The 12,683-nt window shown below is 43.2% G+C and overlaps 1 protein-coding gene across 1 annotated transcript in view; it reads right to left on the bottom strand.

Annotated features, from left to right (window-relative positions):
- Positions 1-3,384: 3,384 nt before the first annotated feature.
- eif2ak2 (eukaryotic translation initiation factor 2-alpha kinase 2) overlaps positions 3,385-12,683 on the bottom strand; it is a 70,980-nt gene continuing 61,681 nt past the window's right edge. The window contains exons 19-21 of the mRNA XM_068020462.1: positions 7,870-7,974; positions 7,102-7,164; positions 3,385-7,002 (exon numbers count right to left, since the gene is read on the bottom strand). Of these exons, the coding sequence (XP_067876563.1) occupies positions 6,892-7,002; positions 7,102-7,164; positions 7,870-7,974 (279 nt within the window). The 3' untranslated portion in view covers positions 3,385-6,891. The remainder of the gene's footprint in view (positions 7,003-7,101; positions 7,165-7,869; positions 7,975-12,683) is intronic.

Below are 12,683 nucleotides of genomic sequence, written 5' to 3'. Positions count from 1 at the left end.
GCCCTTCGGCCCATTGTGTCCGTGCCGGCCATCAAGCACCTAACTATTCTAATCCCATTTTCCAGCACTTGGCCCGTAGCCTTGTATGCTATGGCGTTTCAACTGCTCATCTAAATACTTCTTAAATGTTGTGAGGGTTCCTGCCTCCACCACCTCTTCAGGCAGTGTGTCCGAGATTGCAACCACCCTCTGGGTGAAAAAGGTTTTTCTCATTATGGCCACAGATGAACATTCACTACATCTTGGTCAACCGCTGTTCAAAAACCTATCTGATTTCTTTCCCCTCCTGAGTCTACAGGACAAGGCAACAGCCATAACTGAGACAAGTTAACAGAACACAGACCAGGAACCAGGAAGTGACAGTGACGCCCACTGAACCACAGTTGGCACCAAATAATTGAACATATCAATTGGACCCGATATCACACAGGCAGCAATGTTTATTTTTAACAGTGAGTTACATCAAGCACCTGGTGGACTTGACTCCAAGTGACACCAACATTCACACTCATCTATTACATATTTTTCAAAAATATAACATCTCCCATTGTGGTAGTATTGGCTCCATTTGGACTGGAGATTATTGTTCCCTTTTATTACAAGTCTTCCTGTTCAATAAAATGTATCATTCCTTGCACAGGGGCAACTCTCTGTAAAACTATTTATTTAAAAGTAATAAAAAATTGTTTAAGAATCGAAAAACATACAATTGCATCACCATAAATTTACTCATGGAGTATGGAATTCATTCTGCGTGTGTGTTACAGCTACAACTCACATGGACAAATTCTTGCTTCTAAGTTCCCTGAACCACAGCCAATGTAGAAGACGACTTACTGGGCAGAATTAGTTTATTCAGCTACTGCAGTTCTTTCAAAACTCCTGCAAATACCCAACAAACTCACTCCACAGCTTAGAGCACAGACACGACAGAGACAGACAGCTCGACCCATCTTACCAAGAAACCTGTGGTCCCATCACCACACCATTCAACCATCCCTTTAATGCCTTCAGTGCAGTCTAGCTAACATTATCAGCAACATGTGTTTGTCTGAGTTAACAGCACAGAAACAGGCTCTTCAGCCTATCTGGTTCATGCAGTGTTTATGCTCCACACGAGCTTCCTCTTAACTTAATTCATCTCACTCTATCAGCATATCCTTCTATTTCTTTCTCCCTCATGTACTTTGGTACGAAGAACATGGAGAGACAGCATAAAATTTGCAGATGATAGGAAACTTGGAAGCATTGTGAACTGTGAGGAGGATGTAAAACTGCAAAAGGACATAGACAAGTTAGTGGAATGGGCAGACAGGTGGCAGATGAAGTTCAATGCAGAGAAATGTGAAGTGATTCATTTTGGTAGGAAGAACATGGAGAGACAATATAGAATAAAGGGTACAATTCTAAAGGGGGTGCAGGAGCAGAGGGACCTTGGGGTATATGTGCATAAGTCATTAAAGGTGTCAGGAGAGGTTGACAAAGCAGTTAATAAAGCATACAGTATCCTGGGCTTTATTAATAGGGGCACAGAGTACAAGAGCAAGGAGGTTATGTTGAACTTGTAAAAGACACTAGTTCAGCATCAGCTGGGGTATTGCGTCCAATTCTGGGCACCACACTTGAGGAAATACGTGAGGGCACTGGAGAGAGTACAGAAAAGATTCATGAGAATGGTTCCAAGGATGAGGAATTTCAGTTCTGAAGATCGATTGGAGAAGTTAGGACTGTTTTCCTTGGAGAAGAGAAGGCTGAGAGGTGATTTGATAGAGGTATTCAAAATCATGAGGGGTCTGGACAGAGTAGATAGAGAGAAACTGTTCCCACTCGTGAAAGGATCGAGAACAAGAGGGCACAGATTTAAAGTATTTGGTAAAAGAAGCAAAAGTGACATGAGGAAAAACTTTTTCACGCAGCAAATGGTTAAGGTCTGGGATGGACTGCCTGAGAACGTGGTGGAGGCAGGTTCAATTGAAGCATTCAAAAGGGAATTCGACAGTTTTATGAAAAGGAAGAATATACAGGGTTATGGGGAGAAGGCAGGGGAATGGAACTGAGGGAATTTCTCTTTCTGAGAGACAGTGAGGACATGATGGGCCGAATGGCCTCCTTCTGCGCTGTAACAATTCTGTGATTGTGATACTTATCCAGCTTACATGCATTTTTTCCTATTTGCCTCAATTACTCCTTGTGATAGTGACTTCCATATTTTCATCACTGTCTCGGTAAAGAAGTTTCTCCTAAATTCCCTATTGGATTGATTAGTGACACCCTTTTATTTATGACCTTTAATTTTGGTCTCCCCACAAGTGGAAATATCTCCTCTATATCTATCTTATCCAACTCTTTAATAATTTTAAAGACCTCCATCAGGTCGCCCCTCATTCTTCTCTGAGCAAAAAGCCCCCAGCCTGTTCAATCTTTCCTGATAGTTATAACCTTTCAGTTCTGGTATCATCCTGGTAAATCTTTTTCTTCTATTTCTCCAGTGCTTTGCCATCCTTTTTATATTATGGAGAGATTGGGGTGTGGAAGTGGGGGTGGAGAGTGGAGCAGGGAACGGATAGGGAGGAGCTGGTGAGGGGGACAAGGCCCTGCACCTGTAGCACCTGCTTACAATACAACTTCTTACCCCCCAGCCCCTACAATAAAACAAATATTTCACTCAACAAGGAGCGACTGTGGGGTTGGGGGGGGGGGATGTCGGGAACTGAAAGATGAACAGTCAAATGATAATTTTGCAGGGCTTGAAGAAGCAAAGGCCTGACCAAAGAGAAGGGATTTCAGAGATAGTGCAAGGTAGGCGAAGAACAGATTCACAAGGACAGTAACAGAATTGAGACGATGCAACTGTCAGGAAAGGTTGAGCAAGCACAGGGCTCTTCTCTCTGGATAGGAGAAGACTCAGAGGAGACCTGATGGACATCTTTAACATTATGAAGAGATTTGATAGGATAGACATGGAGAAACTGGGGTTGAAATTTGTGTTTGGCAATAGTGAGCCTCCAGTCGGTTTTACACTGCCCAATTTTCATTAACACTGACCTCCAAGGAATGTTGGTACTGAGTTTGTGAAATGCTATATGCAAATTCAAGTCTTTCTGAAATTTCACCTGAAGTACCTCATGCCTGGTATCATTTTAGTAAATTTCCCTGTACCCTCTCTTAAGTCCTTGACATCCTTCTTAAAGTGTGGTGCACAGAATTGAACACAGTACTCCAGATGGGGCCTGACTAATGTTTTATGAGATAAAAGCAAAATACTGCAGATGCTGGAAATCTGAAATAAAAACAAGAAGTGCTGGAAGCACTCAGCAGGTCTGGCAGCATCTGTGGAGAGAGAAGCAGAGTTAACGTTTCGGGTCAGTGACCCTTCTTCGGTTCTGACCCGAAACGTTAACTCTGCTTCTCTTTCCACAGATGCTGCCAGACCTGCTGAGTGGTTCCAGCACTTCTTGTTTTTATTTAATGTTTTATGAGGTTTAGGATGATTTCCTTGTTTTTGTACTCTATGCTTCTATTTATAAAGCTAATGATACCATGTTTTTTTTTTAACAGCCTTATCATCTTTCGAAGATTTCTGTATGTGAACCCTCAAATCTCTCAGATTCTGCACCCACTTAGAAAATCACACCATTTAATTCATACTGCCTGACCTCATTCTTCCTTCTCAAATGCATCACTTCACAATTCTCTGTATTAAATCTCATCTGTCATGTGTCTGCCCATTGCAGACTCTCTATGGCTTCCTGAAGTCTGTTCCAGCACCCTACATTAGCCTTCTCCATTATTTAGTCAAATATGATTTTAACAAATCCATGCTGACTTTCATTTTTAGCCCATACTTTTCCAAGTGCCAATTAATTTTGTCCTGGCTTATTGTCTCTTCAAGTTTCCCCACCACTGACGTTAGGCTGACAGGCTTATAATTGCCTGGTTTATCCTCTCTTTTTTGAACAGGGTCTAATGCTTGCAATGCTCCAGCCCCATATCCAAGGAGGATTGGAAGGTTGTGGCTGAAGCCTCCACAATTTCCATCCTTACTTCCCTCAGTAACCTAGAATGCATCCCATACAGACCAAGTGACTTTTCTGCTTTGAATGCTGCTAACCTTTTAAGCACCTCCTCTTTATCTAATTTTATCATATCCTATTTTTCTACCCCCTCTTCCTTTACTGTTGGCATACACCAACAACTTGCATTTATCTAGTGCCTTTAACATAAAATGTCCCGAATTGCTTTGCAATAGTTTTATCAGATAGAATATGACACCGAGTCACATAAAGAGATGTTAGGACAGATGACCAAAAGCTTGGTCAAAAGGTGGGTTTTAAGGTGCATCTTAACAGGAGAGGCACAGAGAGGCTTAGGGAGGGAATTCAAGAGCTTGGGGCCTATGCAGCTGAAGGCATGATCACCAATAGTGGAGTGATTAAAATCAAGAGGCCAGAAGTAGAGGAGTGCAGAGATATCAGAGGGTTGTGGGGCTAGAGGTGGTTATAGAGATAGGGATAGTTGAGGGGACATGAAGTGATTTGAAAACCAGGATGAGAATTTTAAATTCCAGGCTTGCTCCATGAATCTTAATTTCATGGGAGCCCTATTCTTTAGAACCTCAAGCTTTCATACTGATGCAAGATTAGCTCAAATTCACTAATCACTGGCAATGTTTCTTTGAATTTTTCTTCGCTATGCGCAGTCTGTTTGTTGCACTGCACAGTCCCTTTAAGATTGATGTGCAGCTGTGCTTACACGCACGTTCAAAGGAACGTTAGTTATCCACAGCTTGTTGCTTCACTGTCTGGTACATTGTGGATAGCTGCCTGACTGCATAGCTCAGAGAGGACATTGGTTACCAGTATTATTCAGTTTCCTGGAGCGATTCCACTCCAAGCCCTCAGCCTGCGTGGTTCAGTTACAAGCCAGGTTGGTGCGGAAAACCAGATTAAGAAGAGTCCCAAGTTGTAAAATTACAAAGCTGTATTCCAACACTGTACATCAGAACATAATCACAGCTGATGTTGGGCTTTAGTTTAGTTAGAGATACAGCACTGAAACAGGCCCTTCGGCCCACCGAGTCTGTGCCGACCATCAACCACCCATTTATACTAATCCTACACTAATTCCATATTCCTACCTCATCCCCACCTGTCCCTATAATTCCCTACCACCTACCTATACTAGGGGCAATTTATAATGGCCAATTTACCTACCAACCTGCAAGTCTTTGGCATGTGGGAGGAAACCGGAGCACCCGGAGAAAACCCACGCAGACACAGGGAGAATTTGCAAACTCCACACAGGCAGTACCCAGAATTGAACCCGGGTCGCTGGAGCTGTGAGGCTGCGGTGCTAACCACTGCGCCACTGTGCCGCCCATTCCTTCAATTCCATTTTCCCACCAGCTCCCTATATCCCTTGATTCCCTGAAAGACCAAAAATCTCTCTATCCCAGTCTTAAATATATTCAACGATGCAACATCCACTACCCTCTGGGGCAGAGAATTCCAAAGATTCACAACTCTCTGAGTGAACAGGAGGAACCCCAGTCCTGGATGGAGCCTTGTTGGATGGGAGTGCAGATTATAGACCACCTATCTGATGATGATGAAGCCTGATATTCCAAGCTGCCCTTCCATGTAGCGAAGCTGGACACTGCGAGTGGGTGGTTACTGAACCTACCCAGGCGGCCACTTTTCTCACAAGTCTATAGAGAACCCACTGTTAAAGAATGCACATTTACATAGTGCCTTTCACATCCTCAATACGCATCAATGCTCTTTACAGTCAATGAAGTATTTTTGAGGTGTAGTTAACTGTTGTAATGTTGGAAACATGGCAACCAAATTGTACACAAGATCCCACAAACAGCAATGTTATAATGAACACATCATCTGTACTGATAATGTTGGTTGAGGGGTAAATATTGGCCAGGACACCAGGCAGAACTCCCCTGCTCTTTTTTAAAAATAATCACAGGGGATGTTTTAGACCCACCTGAGAGGGCAGAAAGGGCCTCAGCACCTCCAACAGTGCAGCACTCCCTCAGCACTGTACTAGGAATGCCCGCCCGGGATATTCTGTTCAAATCTCTAGAATGGGGTTTGAACCCTGCCCTTTTGACTGAGAGGAGTTAGTGCTAGCCACTGCACCATGACTAGCACATACATAAATGTACAACAGAAACTAACTATTCAGGGCCTGTGTGCATATTTCAAATTCACACCAAAACACTGACCAACCGCGCTCATTTCTTCACTCATCCCCTGGATAGGAACTGCTGTATTTTTAAAGTCTGAGAGAACATATTCAAAGTTGCCAGTGGCAAAATGGCACTGATTGATATTTATCCCTCAATTAACAAACGGTGAAAGGTCGGTTGGACACATGGCCATTATCTGAAAGAAGAGCAGAGGAGTTCCCCCTGGACAGTATTTATCCTGCAATCTACTGCACTAAAAACACATGATCTGCTCATGAACTCATTGCTGTTTATGGGAGCTTGCTGTGTGTAAATTGACTGCCACGTTTCCTACATTACAACAGCAGCAACACTTTGAAATGTACTTCATTGATTGTAAAAGCTCTTTGAGGTGTCCTGAGGTTGTGTAATGTGCTATAGTTGGAGACTGGGAGAATGATTGCAAAATTGTAGGGCCTGTGCACATAAACATCAGATTCTAGTGTATCTGATCTGGCACTCACCATATTAGTTCAAAGACTAGATTGCTTTGCAATGGTAGGATTATACATAACAAAGTAACAATGCGTAGGTTATGACAGTATTAAAAATGAATTTCAAAGATTCCATGACAGGATTTTTTTCTTTAAGTGATTGACTTCTCAATCCTAGTTTGTTATCTGGGAGGTGTCTCCTCAGTTCGGATTTCTTTAAATGGTTTTTAATTCCGGTGCACCATCAGATTCGAGATATCGCTTTACCTCGTCTGCTTCTGGTCTTTCACTCGCAGCTCGAGAGAGCATTTTTCGGATTAAGAGACACTAAGGATGAGAGACACAAAAGAGTTTTAACACCCACTGCCAACAGATCAAGCAACATAAAATCCACTCCCATATCGCACTGAAATGTTGTACTGTTACCTCGCAGGGACACATCTCAATAAAGGACTGAGGCAGCCTGCCCATTCGAATCTCTTTCCAGTTCTACATAAACCAAAAATAAACATCAATAGCACCAACTGATCATTCTTCTATTTTATCTCCCCTCAGCCTGTGAACCTGTTGATACTCCAGTATCCCCACCCCACAGGCACCTTAGCTAAGGGACGTTCATTAAGTGAGTCTTGACTATAGGGATGGTAGAGGGAGTCCAGGTTGCTAGGTGGTAATAAAGAGCATGAACCATGTCCCTGTCCCTCACCCCAGGAAGCTGATGCTGATTGCAGCCACTCCTACTGTTACCTTGGCTTAGGCCAAGGATTGGACCTTGGCCACAGAAAGTTAGGGGTCACAGTTGCTACAGGCAAGTTTATAAGTCATGGCTCAGCTACAAACATCTCCAATCCAAGCACTGGAATCTTGGTTTCAGGACAGAAGGCATGGCTCACGATGATAGCGCTGGACGAGTGGCCATATTGTTACCTCTCTGGACTTTCTGCTCTCAGTGTATTGTGCAGGTGTCATTGGGAGAGCGGGTTTGAGGTGAGCCTCTGGCCTGGACACACACTGCCCAACCATATTTAAGTCACCACATATGCTCCACCTGCTCCGTTCCTAAGCTGGGGATATAGGAACTCTCTGGCCCATGGAGCCCTAGGACTCTAACTAGGCTTCTCTTTCACTGGTGGCCTTCAAAGGGAAGTGCCGCCAATTATCAACCACCCCACTAGGTATAAGTGACTGACATGCCTTGCAACTTTCCGTTACGGTCCCACAACGTATCCAACGAAGCTGAAAGAAAATCAGTCCCAGTGCATAGATGTCGACTTTGTGGTTGTATTCTTCATCATTACGCTGCAGAGAGAGGACAAGAAGGCTGAAAATTGGCCACAACAACTCTGGAATTCCCTTTCTAAGTCACTCTACCTCTCTTGGAATCATAGAAATTTATGGCACAGAAGGAGACCATTTGGCCCATCATAGTCTTGTAGGTTACGGTACTTCAAGTGCATATCCAAGTGCTTTTTATATGTGTTGAGGGTTTCTGCCTCTACCACCCTTTCAGGCCGTGTGTTACAGACCCCCACCACCCTCTGGGTGAAAACAATTTCTCTGCTAATCCTTCCACCAATTATTTTCAATCTATCGCTCCTGGTTATTAACCTCTCTGCTAAGGCAAATAGGTCCTTCCTACCCACTTTGTTTAGGTCCCTCTTAATTTTAAACACTTCAATTAAAACTCCCCTCAGCCTCCTCTGTTCTGAAGAAAACAACCCAGTCTGTCCACTCTTTCGTCATAGCTAAAATTCTCCATTCCTGGCAACTTCCTCATAAATCTCCTTTGTACCCTCTCTGGTGTGATCACATCCTTCCTGTAATGTGGTGATCAGAACTGTACGCAGTACTCGGCTGTGGGCTAACTATGCCAGAACTCTATAAGACACAAATCTCCTGCTTTTATATTCTATGCCTCAGCTAATACAGGAAAGTATCCTGTATGCCTTCTTAAAGAGTTTATCTATTTGTCGTGCTATCTTCAGGAATCTGTGGACATGCACTCCAAGGTCCCTCTATTCCCCTGCACTTTTCAGTATCTCACTATTTATTGCGTATTCCCTTGCCTTGTTAACCTTCTCTAAATGCATCACCTCACATTTCTCCAGACTGAACTCTATTTGCCACTTTTCTGCCCACCTGACTAGTCCAATGATATCTTCCTGTAGTCTACAGCTTTCTTCCTCACTATCAACCACACAGCCAATTTCTGCATCATCTGCAAACTTCTTTATCATGCCCCTACATGTAAGTCCAAATCATTAATATATACCACAAAAAGCAAGGGTCCTAGTAATGAGCCCCCTGGAACCCCACTGGAAGCAGTCTTCCAATGATAAAAACACCCATCAACCAATACAGTTTGCTTCCTGCCTTTGAACCAGAAGGAGACTCGTACAAGAAAGGTACTGCAATAATCGTGGGTGATTTTAATCTTCACATCGACTGGACAAATCAAATTGGCAAAGGTAGCCTGGAAGATGAGTTCATAGATTGTATTCAGGATAGTTTCTTTGAACAATACATTCTACAACCTACCAGGCACTAGGCTATTTTGGATCTGGTAATGTGTAATGAAACAGGATTAATTAAAGACCTCATTGGAAAGGATCCTCTAGGCAGGAGTGATCATAACATGATAGAATTTCACAGACAGTTGAGGGTGAGGAATGTGGGTTCATCAATGGTGTCTTAAATTTAAATAAAGGCAATTACAAGGGTATGAAGACACAGTTGGCTAAAGTGGACTGGGAAAATAGGAGCAGGAGTAGGCCATTCAGCCCACTGAGCGTGCCCCAGCATTCAATATGATCATGGATGATTGTCCGCTTCAATGCCTTTTTCCCACACTATCCCCATATCCCTTTATGTCATTTGTATTTAGTGGCGCAGTGGTTAGCATCGCAGCCTCACAGCTCCAGTGACCCGGGTTCAATTCTGGGTACTGCATGTGCGGAGTTTGCAAGTTCTCCCTGTGACTGTGTGGGTTTTCGCCGGGTGCTCTGGTTTCCTCCCACAGCCAAAGACTTGCAGGTTGATAGGTAAATTGGTCATTATAAATTGCCCCTAGTATAGGTAGGTGGTAGGGGAATTGAGGAGATGTGGTAGGAATGTGGGATTAGTACAAATGGGTGGTTGATGGTCGGCACAGACTCGGTGGGCCGAAGGGCCTGTTTCAGTGCTGTATCACTAAATAAATAAATCTGTCAATCTCTGCTTTAAACATACTCAATGACTGAGCTTACACAGCCCTCTGGGGTAGAGAATTCCAAAGATTCACAACCCTCTGAGTAAAGAAATTTCTTCTCATCTCGGTCCTAAGTGCCTTCCCCCTTATTTTGAAATTATGTCCCCCTGGTTCGAGACTCCCCAACCAGGGAAAACATCTTACCTGCATCAATCTTGTCTATCCCTTTAAGTATTTTGTAGGTTTCAATGAAATCACCTCTCATTAAAAGGTAAGACAGTAGAGAAGCAGTGGCAGACATTTAAGGAGATATTTCATAACTCTCACCAAAGATATATTCCATTGAGGAAGAAAGACGACCAGAAGGATGCACCATCCGTGACTAACTAAGGAAGTTAAGGATGGTATCAAATTGAAAGAAAAAGCATACAATACTGCAAAGATTAGTGGAAGGCCAGAAGATTGGGAAAATTTTAGAAAGCAGCAAAGGATGACTAAAAATAAAGAGGGAGAAATTGGAGAACGTGAGAAAACTAGCAAAAAATATAAAAACAGACAGTAAAAGCATCTATAAATATATAAAAAGGAAAAGAGTATCTAAAGTAAACATTGGTCCCTTAGAGGGGGAGACTGAGGAATTAATAATGGGAAAGGAGGAAATGGCAGAGACTTTGAACATGTATTTTGTATTTGTCTTCACTGTAGAAGACACAAAAAAAATCCCAAGAATAGTAGAAAACCAGGAGGCAAAAGGAAGGGAGGAACTTCAAACAATCACTATCACTAGAGAAAAGGTACTAGGAAAACTAATGGGACTATAGGCTGACAAGTCCCCTGGACCTGATGGCCCGCATCCTAGAGTCTTAAAGGAAGTGCTCTCATGTACTGGTCTAGTTTCCTGTTAAAAGCATTTAAGCTATTTGATTCAACCACTTCCTGTGGTAGCATGTTCCACATTCTAACCACTCTTAGTAAAGAAATTTCTCTTTATTTCCCTATTGGATTTATTAGTAACTAGCTTGCATTGATGGCCCTAGTTTTTCATTCGCCTACAAGTGGAAACATCCGCTCCACATCTACTCTGTCCAACCCATTCATAACCTCTAATCACCTCCAATCTTGACCAATAGCTGTAATCTCTCAGTTCTGGTACCATCCTTGTAAATCTTTTTTGCACTTTCTCCAGTGCTTCTATGTCCTTTTTATAGTATGGAGTCCAAACTGCACAGTGCTCTCAGTGCAGCCTAATCAGGGTCCTATACAATTTCTTGATCACAACACCCAAGCTCCAAACACAGTGGCCCACCCTAGCCCAAAATCCCGCCACTGGTCACTTAACATGTCTATCTTCGCGGTGCCTGCCTTTCCACGGCCAATTGGATACTGATGATACTTCGCTGTCAGTCAAACAACCTTTATTCCCATTTCCAATATTTTGCTACAACAGTAACTAAACTTCAAAAGTATTACATTGACTGTAAAATGCTTCAGTGCATCCTGAGATACACGAGAGAACTGCAAGTTTTTCTTTTCCCCAGTGGCTGCCTGACAGATAAACGTAATATCTTATAACTAAACAAACAAATGTGTTCAAAGTATTTTTTTTTTTTAAAAACACCATTATTTTGAACATTACCATGATTTTTCTCCCCTGGTATTTTGCTTGCAGCAGTATCCTGGAGATTAATCTTTAATTCCTGGAGACTCCAGGACAATCCTGGAATGTTGGCAACACCTATGGTGGATCTAGTCCATGCACCTAGTAGACATTTAAGGGCCTTTGGTATTATTGGCTGGGGTTTGGGGCAGCGGCCTGACACCATGAACTCTATCTCCTGAGCTTCCTCCAGCTCTGCTCAGATCCATGCCATAGGTGTGTTCATTAGACATGGGAACCACTTTTACAGTCCCCGATCAGACCTGTAACCAGGTGTTACTATCCGGGGGATTAGCGCACCTTCCTTGAAGCTGGTTGTACAATGGCTGGCAAGTTGTATTTATCTGTCAGGCAGCCACTGGGGAAAAGGGTGTCCCTCAGTGTGTCCTAAAGCATTTTAAAGCCAAGAAAATACTTCTGAAGTGTAGTTACTATCGTAATAAAGGAAACATGGCAGCCAGTTTGTGCACAGCAAGCTCCCACAAATAGCAATGAGATAAATGACCAGAAAATCTGTTTTCAGTGATGTTGGCTGAGGGATAAATGTCGGCCAGGACACTGGGGAGAATTTCTCTTCTTTAAAATAATGCCATAATATCTTTTCCATCTTCCTGAAAGGATAGACAAGGCCTCGGTTTAACATCTCATCCGAAAAATGGCACCTCCGACAGTGCAGCTATTCCTCAACACTGCACTGGGAATATCAGCCTAGATTTTGTGTACAAGTCTCTGGAGAAGGGGCTTGAACTCACAACCTTCTGACTCAAGAGTACAGCTGGGAGATGTAGAGTGCAGGAACCAGTGGGAAGAGTACAGCTGGGAGATGTAGAGTGCAGGAACCAGTGGGAAGAGTACAACTGGGAGATGTAGAGTGCAGGAACCAGTGGGAAGAGTACAGCTGGGAGATGTAGAGTGCAGGAACCAGTGGGAAGAGTACAGCTGGGAGATGTAGAGTGCAGGAACCAGTGGGAAGAGTACAGCTGGGAGATGTAGAGTGCAGGAACCAGTGGGAAGAGTACAGCTGGGAGATGTAGAGTGCAGGAACCAGTGGGAAACAGTCAATGTGAGAATAGCTTGAAATGCCCTGGAGTAAAGCCCTGCACTTCAGCAACGTTATATAATTGCAGCTTGTTGCTACAGGGTAAATTTAGGAGTTAAAGGAGT

This window comes from Heterodontus francisci, chromosome 3 (genome assembly GCF_036365525.1).
Source record: "Heterodontus francisci isolate sHetFra1 chromosome 3, sHetFra1.hap1, whole genome shotgun sequence".
NCBI classification, from domain to species: Eukaryota; Metazoa; Chordata; class Chondrichthyes; order Heterodontiformes; family Heterodontidae; genus Heterodontus; species Heterodontus francisci.
This window is presented reverse-complemented; position numbering and strand designations above follow the sequence as displayed.